This window comes from Mustelus asterias, chromosome 12 (genome assembly GCF_964213995.1).
Source record: "Mustelus asterias chromosome 12, sMusAst1.hap1.1, whole genome shotgun sequence".
Taxonomy (NCBI): domain Eukaryota; kingdom Metazoa; phylum Chordata; class Chondrichthyes; order Carcharhiniformes; family Triakidae; genus Mustelus; species Mustelus asterias.
This window is the reverse complement of record NC_135812.1, coordinates 104,030,435-104,043,713: the sequence shown is the minus strand read 5'-3', so window position 1 is coordinate 104,043,713 and position 13,279 is coordinate 104,030,435. Positions and strand designations below refer to the sequence as shown.

The 13,279-nt window shown below is 40.6% G+C and overlaps 1 protein-coding gene across 3 annotated transcripts in view; it reads right to left on the bottom strand.

Annotated features, from left to right (window-relative positions):
• helz (helicase with zinc finger) overlaps positions 1–13,279 on the bottom strand; it is a 255,595-nt gene that overhangs the window by 202,916 nt on the left and 39,400 nt on the right. For all 3 annotated transcript variants that reach the window (XM_078225782.1, XM_078225780.1, XM_078225781.1), the window contains exons 3-5: positions 6,404–6,440; positions 4,505–4,629; positions 1,451–1,507 (exon numbers count right to left, since the gene is read on the bottom strand). In XM_078225782.1, the coding sequence (XP_078081908.1) occupies positions 1,451–1,507; positions 4,505–4,629; positions 6,404–6,440 (219 nt within the window). The remainder of the gene's footprint in view (positions 1–1,450; positions 1,508–4,504; positions 4,630–6,403; positions 6,441–13,279) is intronic.

The window sequence follows — 13,279 nt, the reverse complement described above, 5'->3', positions numbered from 1 at the left end:
GAATCGCCAATGGTTTACGGGCAGAGTCCCAGGTGTCTGATGTAGCCTTCATCAGGATGAAAATATTACTAATAGATAGGCCAAAACTTTTAAATTATTGAATAATTTGAATAAACATCAGTTTCTGTAAATTTACAACAGTCCAAATGTTGAAACGGTTAATGTATAATTCAAATGGCAAGAGGGATCACCTTTGATTTTTTAAGGGCAGAGTGAACATCAGAAAATTTGCAAGAAAGGTAGGTGAGGGTTAGAAGAAAGAAAAACAGATCACAGAGCCATGTCTGGAGTGAGCTCTCTCCTACTGCCCCCATGGTTTCCATTCTTTTCCAGTCACCTTGAATGAACCAAAGAAACCTGGCATGTCAGGCTTTGCCAATGTTCAGCTTGTTAATATAACTAAATTCAGGAAAACGCCGAGTTGCTCAGAGTGTGGCAATTTCACAAGAATACAAATGAGTCTGGTGCATGAGTTAGGGTGCAAGATTTTTAAAAACAGCCATTTTCAGAGCGATCGAATACGAATGGGTATCATCAACTGAGGCTAGGATTGCGCAACTCCAGTGGTCAAAAAAACTTAAAGCTCAACACCTAATTCTAGGCTCAGGTGAAGAATAATGGTGAGTACCATGAGCAGGTACAAGAAGAAGTGAAAACTGACTAGCCACTTGGATGAGCTTATCGGTACCTGCATTTTGTGAGAGAATCAACATTTCAGGGGAGAAAATGCTTTGCCTGTTCTTTGCCTCCGAGTTCTTTTTTTGCCATCCAATGGAAATTGGATAGGCTGCAGTCAAATTAGGTGAAACAAAGATAAGGACAGGAATTCCTAGACCAATCATTAAACACCACATGCAAACACTATTATCTCTGTCTAAATGTTCACATTTTATTCTGGCCAAAGAGAGCATTCAGTAGTGTACAACAGAAACCTCTCCTAACTATACCACTTGGTAACAATTACACAAGTGAAGTCTCCAGCGATTTCCCAACAATTTGGAGTTGCTCTGTTTTGATTCAATGTCAGCAGTTTACAAACGTGCAGAACTGTAGGGACAAAAACACTGTAGGGTCAAAAACACGCCCTGTTGGTACCCACTGGGCAGACCTTGCTGGTTACTTAAAATTGAGAATTTTCAACTATGAACTCTTGGCAAAACACAACTATTAAACAGAATCTTCCTTTTAAGGCATGTGGAGCTGTGAAATTTTAATAGGGGCTGCTGTGAAAGACAACATTCTCTGTAATTCATTGGGGAATAGCAAATGCAAATTTTGTCACATGCACAGTAAAGAAAAAAGAATGAAGAACATAATGTAGATTTATAACCACCCAATGACCATATCTAACATGTGACGGACATGAAAAGTGGACAAATTGCACAATAATTTATGAGTGTTCATTTCTTTTTTATAGACGCTCATTAAAAGCCTTCAACAGATTACTCACCTCCATTTCTGCAAGAAGCATTTTGAGCCTGGTTACATCTTTTGTTATCAGCCCATTCTAAAAAAAATATTGAAATAGTAATTTCGTAATACACTGGGACAGTTTTAAGTTTCAACCATATTGCTCAGTGCTTATGAGATATTTGCAGAATGTCTACCATTTCACTACCATTTAGTTTGTCTAAAATCAAACTGCATAAAAAAGTTTTCCTCCTTAATTATGCACACACGGAAATTAAGTTAGATTCTTCATTTGTGTGTTTAATTAAAAATAAAACTCCTTATGTCATTCTCTAACAACACCCATTGCAATCCCAAGTTGTATTATATTGAAGAATTTGTGACTCAGCCAAAAATAACATACTTGTGGCTTCACGGTTCACATTTTATCCAGTCAGTCCACCTGTTGTTTAAATCTGGTAATCCCACTGGGACACTTGAGCTCCTCCAAAGCGGTCACTTTAGTTACATGGATGTTTCTTTGTGGTAACAGTTAGCATTTGCCACAACATTGCTAATGGTCAAACTCGAAATACAGCAATCTTTAAGTAAAATCATTGTTTTACTGCACAGAGCTGTATGCAACAGTTATGGTGAAAGCCATGGATGGCTACGATGGCAAAATGGGAAGCTACGCCTCATTAATAAATTGAAACCACACCCTTCTTTATTCTATAATGTCTCAAGTGTGAACTTACCTGCTCACACTCAGTGCTGCCAACCTAACAGCTGTTGTTTGGCATACAAATTGTGTAGGCTCCATCTAGAATCATAAAACGATTACAGTACTGTCCATGCCAACTCTCTGCAAGAGCAACTCGATCAGTCCCACCTCCTTTATCCTGTGGCTCTACAAATGTTTTCCCTATCCAGTGCCCTTTTAAAAACCACAACTAAATCTGCCTCTACCACACTCGCCGGTGGTGCATTCCAGATCCTAACCTCTCACTGCATAAAAGAATGTACAGTAATTCCCCTCTTCACATTGGAGAGAGCAATTTTGTTTTGTGTTACCACAGAGACAATCGGGAACGCATACCCCTTTAAAGTTACGACATTCATTAGATCATCATTTTTGCGCAGGCATTGATGATCACCTGACTTCTGAGTGTTCCACAATAAATAGGAAATATAATTTTGAGGTAGACAGGGCAGGAGAATAGAAATAAACTCCATATTCTACAGAGGAAAGTATTCTATTCAAAATTCTATCTATGAAGAGAACATAGCATTTTAACTAAGGTAAGATGTGCTTCAACAGCCAATTATTTTGAAAGAATGCCTTTTTATTTCAAGAAATACTATCCATTGTTGGACAGTATTGAGAGTGTGTTGGCCCAGGATGACTATTACCACCTTGTTTAAACAGGGGAGAGGAAAAATGGTGAGACAATTTCTAAGCCTTTAAAAGTGCACAGACATGCATATTCTCCACCGTTGCTTCATTTGAAAACTTAAAAAATACCCTGTAAAAATGGAAGAACAACGTTCTCTGCGAAGTCACTGCAAACATTACGGTTATTTTGGATGACAAAAATAATCTGGCAACATGTTAAATATTTGCAGTATTTCTTAAGTTACTTCAGCTAGGAATGCACAGTACTGTTCACGTATTTCAACTTAGACACTGGTTCATTCTGATATTGCTCATCCGGAAAAAACAAACTCTGGTTTTAACATTAATCCCATTGGGAACTCATAATTTGATTAAATTTATTTCACTTAAAGCTGTGATTTCACAGAACATAACTCGGATGCTAAGTGAGGAATTGCTGTACCTTTTGTGCTACATGATGCAAGAAATCCTATACTACAGTCATCAACTTGGCTACTGACTATGTGCTTTTCCATTAATTTTGCATGTAAAGCTCAGATGAAATGTCTTTGAACTATTTCTGGATTCACATTACTCTCAGCCCAAGAAATATCACATAAACAAAAACATGAATGGGTAGAAATAACATGGCTTATTCTTGCAATTCAGTTTCAAGAAGTTTACACATGAAGATTTTAAGAGTCCTTGCAGGGGGCTTGCTGGAAAGTGCATCGGTTCATTAAGCTTACCGTAATTGTGGGTGTGCTAGAAGCAGCAGTTTATGAGTTATAGTAATCTGTTTGATCTTGGTCTCGAGGGCTCATTTGTACTATGGGAAAAACAAGAGGTCCCTGCCTGCATTAGCCAAACTGTTCCGTTGGTTGGAATAGCTCTCCTTGCAGGTGGGTTGCAGTGGTTGCCCTAATCATACAGGATGGCAATTCCTTCCTGGAGGGCGGTCTGATCGTTTGCGGGTTAGTGGTCAAGTAAGCCTCCAGAAAGGGGCTGCAGACATTATATGTCACTATTTTCAAGTGAAGTACTGATTGAAATAGTTCCCAACCATGTTTCCTGTGCAGAGTGAATCACTGTCACAGCTGTAGGAACTGACTATTCATATAGCAATTGGGGATATTGTGCTCATCTACAAGCTGCAACAGATATCCCTTTAAAAAAAAGAGCAGAGATGTTGGGACTGACTGCACAAGGCTTGTAAGACCAAACATCTTTTAAGGTCTCCTGAGCAGCCATCTGAAATTGCTGAATGTACGGATGTGACCATAGTACAGGTAGATGAGAGATTGCAGGCCACACACCCTCCAGCAGTCGTCCTAAGAAATGTGTTGAATTAATGGAGCATACATTGACATATCTGCCTATTTAGTTGCAAACCTTATATCAGTATCAAATTCACTGAATCATCACGCACTGTAGCGTCAAATGGTAAGATTTGGAATTCTTTGTAAAAAAAAAATCTAACATCCCTCAGGTGAACAAGTGTGCTTTAAAAAAAAAAAATCACCCCCAAGCCATAGTTTCACACCTTTCACCAAAGTGTGACTGGCTCAAGGAGGGATTGGAAATTATGGTACATGGCGCATAGCAAGAGAACAAAAAAAATCCAAAAGTTAAAATGGGGCAGTTCATTATTTCACTACCATTTAGTTTGTGCAACATAAATACAAGAAATTTCTGCTAAATCATATGAGGGGGAAATAAAAATCATAACACACAACCTACCAAAGATTCCCCCATCAAGGATTTTGATAAAATGCTGGACACTGCTTGTAACTTCCCCTCCACGTACATGCAGCGAAACACTGCTTGCAGTGTGCCGTCTCCCTTGGCCAGTCCCTCTGCCAACACTGTAGACACAGAAATATAAACCTTTCTTTACTTCACAGACTTTACTCCCAAAGTCTGTCAACAGAAATTATGAACTGAAATCCCAGGAGATTAGTTATTATGTCAACTGTGTTATCAACTCCTGCCTGGTGTCGTGTATAGAGTTACAGTGTGATCAGAAAAGATAAGCTGAGGCATTCGCACAGAATAAGTCTAAGTCGTCATCATTAGATGAAGCAAAAAAAGGGAATTGCAGACTGGGTTGCGTAAGCAGAGGTATAGATCGGCAGGGCTCGTGGCATTGCTGCACAAGGCAGAAAAGTGCAATTCTGGTCTTCAAAATCAAACAAAAGATACAAATCAGGAGCTAACAGAGGCAAAGAACAATGAGGTGCCTGGTCATTAGACTTGTTTTCCTTTCTTAAAAAGGAAGTTGCTGTAAGAGTATCAAGGGATAGGGATCAAAGATGGATATATGGAGTTCAGATATTGATTGGCCATGATTTAATGGAATGGCAGAAGAGGCCGGTGGAGTTGAATATCCTCATGTTCCTATGTTGGGTTGGTTTTCTATAAAATAACCGACTTTGCAATGACTCAATCGAAAATATTCAGGATCGTGAAGGGAATTGGAAAAATTGATCAAGACAGGTCACGTTTGAGAAGGACTTGACAGCAGGGAAGACACGCATTTCACTTTAAGAGTTATGAAATAATATCATGAAGTTCAAAATGAAAAGAATGGAATCTGTTTCCAGAAAGAAAAGGGAGTGAGGGATGATGTGAGAAAACAAGTAATTAAGGTAGACTTATGCAAAGAGAAAGAGGTAATCCTGTTTCAGTCAAATGCTATTTTTCAGTTAATAACATCCTGCACAACCATTAAGGTTACTTCTTGTAAAACTGACAGTTATAAATCTAATGAGCTACATTATCTGGTTGCTGCACATAAAAAGAATGGGAGAGAATGCATCAGAATTTTAACTGGTGGTAAGGTCCTTGCCGACAAATTGTCAGAATGTGTCAGTTTACAGATTTCATTTACATGACCAGAGGGTTCCAACGAGCTATCGTAACACTGCACAGAGAGAAAAAAACTCTCTCCTCTAACCTGAGTGCTGGTTCAATTTTGTCATGTTGAATTAACAGCCCAGAGTTCAGCCAAAAGCTACTGACAGGAGTGGAGTAAAAGAGGGTGGGAGAAACGACAAGGAAGTGAGGTTTGAGGAAAATAGGCAGAGTTATTACATTCAAATTGTAACCAATTGAGTCATTCTGGAATCTGCAAGTTTGGGGAAAATCACACGATTACATCATCAGGTAAAGATGTAATTCTCTGCGTGTCAATGCTCATAGATGAAGAATGGCAAAGTCAACAAGGTCATCAAGGGCCATGAATACCCACAATCATACTCCTAAGCTAGCTAGCAGAAGGGATGGAAAAAACATGGAAAAACTAAAAGTCCTCTTTCGCCATAAAGCAAGCCTACTTTTAAATGGCACTCACACTCGAGGCATATGAATCATTGCTCTACATTAACATCTAAATGGTTTCAATTTTGAACATTTCTGCATAGTTATAGTCAATTAATTTAGCAATTTGTCCAGAAAATTAAATGCAAAAAGTACAGTGAACACTGTACTTGTGTGTAAAATAGACTATTAGTGTTGACCAAAGTCGAATGAATGATGTTTGACATAATTCATTGGTACATAAACACCCCTTAACACCACCGCCCCTTCCTCAAAAAAGCCCAAGTCACTGCAAGAATTTTTTTAAATTGTATAACATACCAATTTTACAGTCTCCATCAGCCTGGTCATAGTTTTTCTGTAACAAAGAGAACAAAGTAACCTTTGGCAATTTTGTTAAGATTCTTACTGCTTTTCCCAAAATCATTTACAGTACATTAAATCTCAACTTCTGCAGACATCTTAATAAAATGCTTTTCAATTATTATATGCACACCAAGTAATTTTAACATTTCAGGTGAGATAATCGATATCAATTTCTTCTGGTCTACTTGTAATCCATTTTTTAAATATTTTTGTAAATAGACCTTTTTATGCACTATTTCCTCATACACTAGATAAAAGCAGCACATTCAGTTCGTCAGCAATAGTGAAACAACTCAAATTTACAACAGAGTATAAGAAGCTGATAGGAAAGCTGCTCTAAATACCTCATAGTACAAAGAAAAGTATTTTCCTTAAAATCTTTACCTAGAAGTTGGAAGTTACAATGGAATGCTTTCTCCTAATTTTGTAGAAATCTCATTCAACAAAGTTAAAATTGTTTCATTTGGCAACTATTTTGAATTAGCGGTTTGAACAGCTTTCTTCAGGCTAAGTGTAAATTAATTCATATCTAAATAACCATGGCTTTCAAAAAAATCCAAATTAATGATTAGCTTGCAAATAAAGTGGAGTGTGAAAAACAGCCTACATATACCAAATACTACTATTCGGATCTCACGCAGACACCACCACTGGTAACATTTCTACATTTCTTTCTTTTTTCACTCATGGGATGTGGGTGTCCTTAATGGCCACCAAAATAGTGATGGGGAGCCACTTTCTTGAATTGCTGCAGTCCATGTGTTGTTGGTACACCCATGGTGCTGTTTGGGAGGCTTTGACCCAGCAAGGAACAGCAAAAAACAGTTTGAACTGAGGTTGTTGCATGGCTTGAAGTGGTCATGCAGGTGGTGTTCCCACGCATCTGTTGAACCTGTCCTTCTTGGTGGCAGAGGTGGGATTGGAAGGTGCTGTGAAAAGTGGCTTTGTAAGTTGCTGCAGTGCATCATATGGATGGCACACATTGCTGCACTGTGTGCAGTCGTTGGGGAGTGAATGTTAAAGGTGATGGATGGGGTTTGGATAAAACAGACTGCTTTGTCCTGATGGTGTCAATTTTCAAGTACTGTTAAGGCTGCACTCAGATCCAGGCAAATGGACAGCATTTCATCAAGCTCTTGACTTGCACCATGTAGATGGTGAACAGGCTTTAGTGAGTCAGGAGGCGAGTTATTCATCTCAGACTTCCCAGCCTTTGACCCGCTCTTTGTGTAGCCAGATTTCACTGGGACTGGCTTCCAGTCATCTCCAGGATGTTGGTAGTAAGGGATTCAGTAATGGCATTGCCACTGCATGTCAAGAGCAGATGGTTAGATTTGCTCTTGATCACTGTCTGGTACTCGTACCTGGCACATGCTACTTGCCGCTCATCAGCCCAAGCCCGAATGCTATCCAGGTCTCGCTGCATGCAGACTGAAATTGCTTCAGTATCTGGAGGAGTTGCAAACGGTACTGAAGACTGTGCAGTTATAAGTAAACATTCTCACTTCTGAAGAGTCATATGGACCTGAGGCGTTCACTCTGTTCCTCTCCCCACAGATGTACAGATGCTGCCGGGCTTGCTGATTTTTTCCAGCAATTTTTGTTTTAGTTTCAGAATTCTATTATTTGCAGTAATTTGCTTTTATCCCCACTTCTGATCTTAGGATGGAGGGAAAGTTATTGATGAAGCAGCTGAAGGTGGTCAAGTCGAGGGCACTCCCTTGAGGAACCCTGCAGAGACTTCCTGGGACTAAGATGATTGACCTCCAACAACCACAAACATCTTCCTTTGTTCTAGATATGAATCCAGCCAATGGAGAGTTTTCCCCGATTTTCACTGACATCTATTCTTCTCAGGTTCCTTGATGTCACATTCAGTCAAATTCTGCATCGACGTCGAGGGCAACCACTCTCACTTCACCTCTGAAATTTAACTCTTTTTGCCATGTTTAGACTAAGGCTGTGTTGAGGTCAGGAACCGAGTTTCGGTGCAGAATCCAAAATGTGCATCGGTGAGCAAGTTATTGCTGAGCAACTGACGTTTGATAGTGCTGCCATGAAACCTTGCATCACTTTGCTGCAGAGTAGACTGATGTGGTGGTAACTGGCCAGATTGGATTTGTTCTGCCTTTTGAAGGCTTGACATACCTGGGCAAATTACCACATTGTCAGGTACATGCCAGTATTGTAGCTGTGCTGCAATAGCGTGGCTCAGGGTGCAGCTGGTTCTGGAGCACAAATCTTCACCACTACTGCTGGCATGTTGACAGGTTTGTGACGATACTATGCCTGCCTTTAAGAGATGTATTGAGCCATGTTCTTCTGCATGATCTGTTGAAGCAGTCTTATGCACTTGGAGCTATCGTGTCGAGCAGCATCCTTCATTGTTGCTACAACAGCATAATTGCTTTTAATGGCTAGAATGTTGGTTTTAATCTGAACTAATGCTGTTTCCCCGTGATTTTGCAGAGTAGGGCTTGATTGGGATGATTAGCAGGTGTGGTCATGTGATGGGGAAGCTGGGCTTACATAGAATATTCAAGCTTGGATGCTGCTTTTGGAGTTGAGAGAAAGCAGTGTCTCTCTTTTCCCCTCTCTGAAGTTGGAGACTGGAATCTCCCAAGAGATAAGTTTATTTCTGCTGTATGAGAATGGATCTTTCTCAGAGTTACTGATTTGAAAATTGCTGCCTGAATCTCTTTCCAAAAGTGTTAAAAGGCTGAAAGTTCAGCATTATGTGACATACTTGTTTTTGTGCCAACTAATTCTAAAGAAGGGTGCATGTCTATGGGGTATTGCTTTAAATTGGAACAACAGAAACACCTAGTTGTTAAGGATAATACTTTGTATGTCTATGTATTTAATTGGTAGAAGTTATGCTAATTCTTTTTCTTATATTCTGTGTTCTTAAATAAAGTTTGTTTTGATAAAGCTTCCTTGTAGATCACTTGAATCATATCTGGAGTGAAACACCTTATGCTCACCCTAATGCCAAGATCAAATGTAAAAGTTAGGGCCCAGGTTAATTTCATAAAACCACTTTAAGTTTCTGGTCTGGACCTTAACAGGACTCTCAGCTTTTGCTGTATCTGGTACCTTTCAGCCAATTCTGGATATCATGTGAAGTGAACTGAATTAGCTGAAGGCTGACATCTGTCATGCTAGGATCCCAGAAGTGGTCCAAGCGGAATCATCCACTTTGGCTGAAAATGGTTGCAAATGCTTCAAGCCTTGTTTTGGCACTAATGTGTTAGGCTCCCCCTTTATTGAGGATGTATTTGTGGAGCTTCTTTCAGTTAATTTTCGAATTATCTACCATCATTCATGATGGAGTGTGGCATAGCTTTAATCTGATCCATTGGTTATGGGATTGCTCTGTGTATTGTGTGCTGATTCCACCAGGTATATTGCAGCTTTACCAGGTTGGCACCTTATTTTTGGTGGAGGCTTGTGCTGCTCCAGGCATTCTTTCCCGCACTCCTCACAGAACCAGGGTTGATGATAATGGTAAAGTGAGGGATATGCTGATCTATAAAATTACAGATCATGGCCGAACACAATTTTGTTGCTGATGACAGCCCATACCATCTCATAGGTACTCAGTTCTGACCTGTTAACCTCTGTCCAAATCGATCACGTTTAACACTTGGTGCTGCTGAAAAAGAGAGTGGAGAGTGTTCTTGGTCTGAAGATCGGACTACCTCCACAAGGATTGTGCAATGGTCACTCCTTCCAATATCATCATGAACAGATACACCTGAGAAAGGCAGACTGATGAACACAAGGTCAAGTAGTTTTCTTCCCTCTTCTTGGTTCTCTCACCATAAGCCTCAGAACCCCATTGGGCAGTTACACCTGTCAGGACTCAGACAGCTTGGTCAAGAAGTGGTGCTACTGATCCAGTCATGGTGATGAAGACTGAGGTCGTCCACTTGTAGTACATTATGTGCTACAGTTACTCTCATTGCTACTTAGGTGTTCAACAGGGAGGAGTAGTGATTCATCGGCTGAAGGAAAGCAGCAAATGGTAACCAAAAGGAGGCGTCCTTTTTCACGTTTGACCTGATGCCATGAGACTGCATGGGGTCTGGAATAAATGTTGAGGACTTCCTGGCCACTCCTTCCTGACTGTAAACCATTGTTCGCCACCACCTCTGGTCGGTGCCCTGCCCTTGGGAAGGACTCACCCAGGGAGACGATGGAAGATTCTGGGATATTGGCTGCACAGTATGATCCAGTGAGTATATCTGTGACAGGATGCTGTCTGATTAGTTTGTGGGGCAGCTCTACTAATTTTGGCATACATCCCTCCATGTTAGTTAAGGGATAAGTTTAAGGCCACAAGCAGCTCAGCCTTGATCATACCGAATGGCGGAGCAGGCTGCTCCTAAGTCCTATGTTCCCACAGGAAGGCTTTGCAAGCTTGACTGGGCAGGATGTACCGTTGACACTTCTGGTGCCTAGGTCGATAATGGGTAGTCTATTCAGTTTCATTTTTGTTTTGAAACAACCAAGTGATTTGCTAGGTTATTTCAGAAGATTGTCAAGAGTCAAGCACATAGTGAGTCTGAAGTTACCAAACTGGGTAAGGCGAGCAGGTTTTCCCACCTTCCGTGAAGGACATTATTGAGCAGGGTGGGTTTTTGCAACAGACCAGTCACTTCGTTGTCACCATTACTGAAACTAAATTTTTTAATTCGTGTTTAATTCCAGATTTTTTTTTAACACTCAGATCTGTGGCTGTGGCTCAAAAATTTCAAATTTATATATAAAAACTGGGTGTCTCAGACAATGCTCAACAAATCCAGCAAGTTTACTTGTGTTGCCACTATCTCCACAAGTCCCAAAGACATCAACACAACATTGCAGCACAACTGGATAAGAACGGTTTAAAGCTCATAGATTTTAGGTACTTGATGCAACATTTGTGCGTTAGGAGATGAACTACAAAGTTACTGTACACACTGCACCACCACAGTTCCTATGCCTCCTCCGTCCTGTGTGGGATACTCAGCCTGCATACGAGGTGCTGAAATGGTCAGATATGATTTAGACAGTGAATGTTGTTACACTAGTTTACCCCACACTTGATTGATTTACAAAAACATTTTGAAAATTGAACACGGTGTACTGTACTAGATGCGATCTGAATGCGTAATATTATTAAATAATCACACAGGATTGAAGCCACCGCTCGAGAACAACTTTTCAAAACCAGCCCAAACTGAATGTTGTAATCAGTTCAATTCACTATAGCAAGGTAGCTTCTGATCAGATTTGCCTGAATGCAGCTCATTTTAGGATTGCTGGTCACGTTATCATTCCAATATTTCTTTCTAAATCAAGCGGACTGCAAAATACAGTACTTTTAAATTTATAAAAAGATAACCACTACAGATTTAAAAAGCAGTGAGCACCAGTCAGCCGAAAGTACCAACAGACTGAGCCAAATACAAAATCAAGTGTTCAAAATTTCTTACAAATTATTCAAACCTTTTTATGAAAGCTCCTGGGGAATGGGGCGATCATACTCATTGGATTTCAGTGAGTTTTATGAGGCTGCTCCCTATCCTTATCTGGCATCCAAATATATGCATTACTCACCAGTCTTCAGACAGAGATTAAGAAAGGGGGACTGAACAATTTACCTCTCTTTAATCCTGTGGCTTTGAGCCCACCCTGACCCCTATTAATATACCAGTTAAGATCAGCGAGCTCAACACTAAAGTGGGGACTAACATGTAAATATGCAGCTAGCCTCGTGAATGGTAGGAAAACCAAGCACCATAAATTCTATTTTCCCACGCCATGCACACTTAGGTGTGCTGTATTTAAGTGCACTAGTATGGTACAACTCATCCTACCTCAGTCTTTAAAATACTGAGCTCAACACAATGCGTATCATCTCAGGTACCCTCCGCTCAACTCAACTTGGCTCCTAGTTCCAAGCAACATCCCACCTCCTCAGGTAAGATTGGAGATTGCTGCAGAAAGCTCCTAAAGAAGGTTTCCATCAGCCCAAGCCTGGCACTACACAAGGATGTTACCAATCCACCTGCAGCTCCCTCCCATGATGCCAGCCTGTATGGCTAAAACCACTAAGCCAAGGAATAACAGCGGAGGCCCTGTGGCAGCAGGAATGGAACCAACATGTCACCACTAAATACCACTTCCAACATTGGTTACTCTTCAACCATTTCTGCACTGGCCAAGGCCTTTGTGCAGCATTGGCACAACTGGAACCTTACCTTGCAGAGAGCCCGGGCTGTAGCTGTAGTGCACCCCAATCAATGACATACATCATTGAAGACTGCCCCCTGACAAGTCAGCATAGGGCTTAGACAACTCCTTTTAACCACTGGGAAGCTATTGCCTGGTTTAGTGATTACGCTTAAAAAAAAATACACTCCCCATGTGAACACTGGTTTGCTGATTCATAATGTATTTTTAAAACCAAAGTGAGAAATAGAAAGTCTAATTAGCACCTTTTTTCTTCTTTCATGGGACGTAGGAGTTGCTCTTAAGGCCAGCATTTACTGCTCATCTCTAATTGCCCTCAAGCCAGCACTGTAAAAATTACTACAACAGTGATATCAGTTCAATACAGAACATCGCATTCCTCAAACCTGTGCTGGGGCAGTAAAGAGATGTGGAGAAGCCGGCGTTGGATTAGGGTAAACACAGTAAGAGTTTTAACAACACCAGGTTAAAGTCGACTCTGCGACAGCGACACACGACAGCGCAGAGTCACTGAGCAGAAACTGACAGCCAAGTTCCGTACACATGAAGACAGCCTCAACCGGGATCTTGGGTTCATGTCACACCATCGGC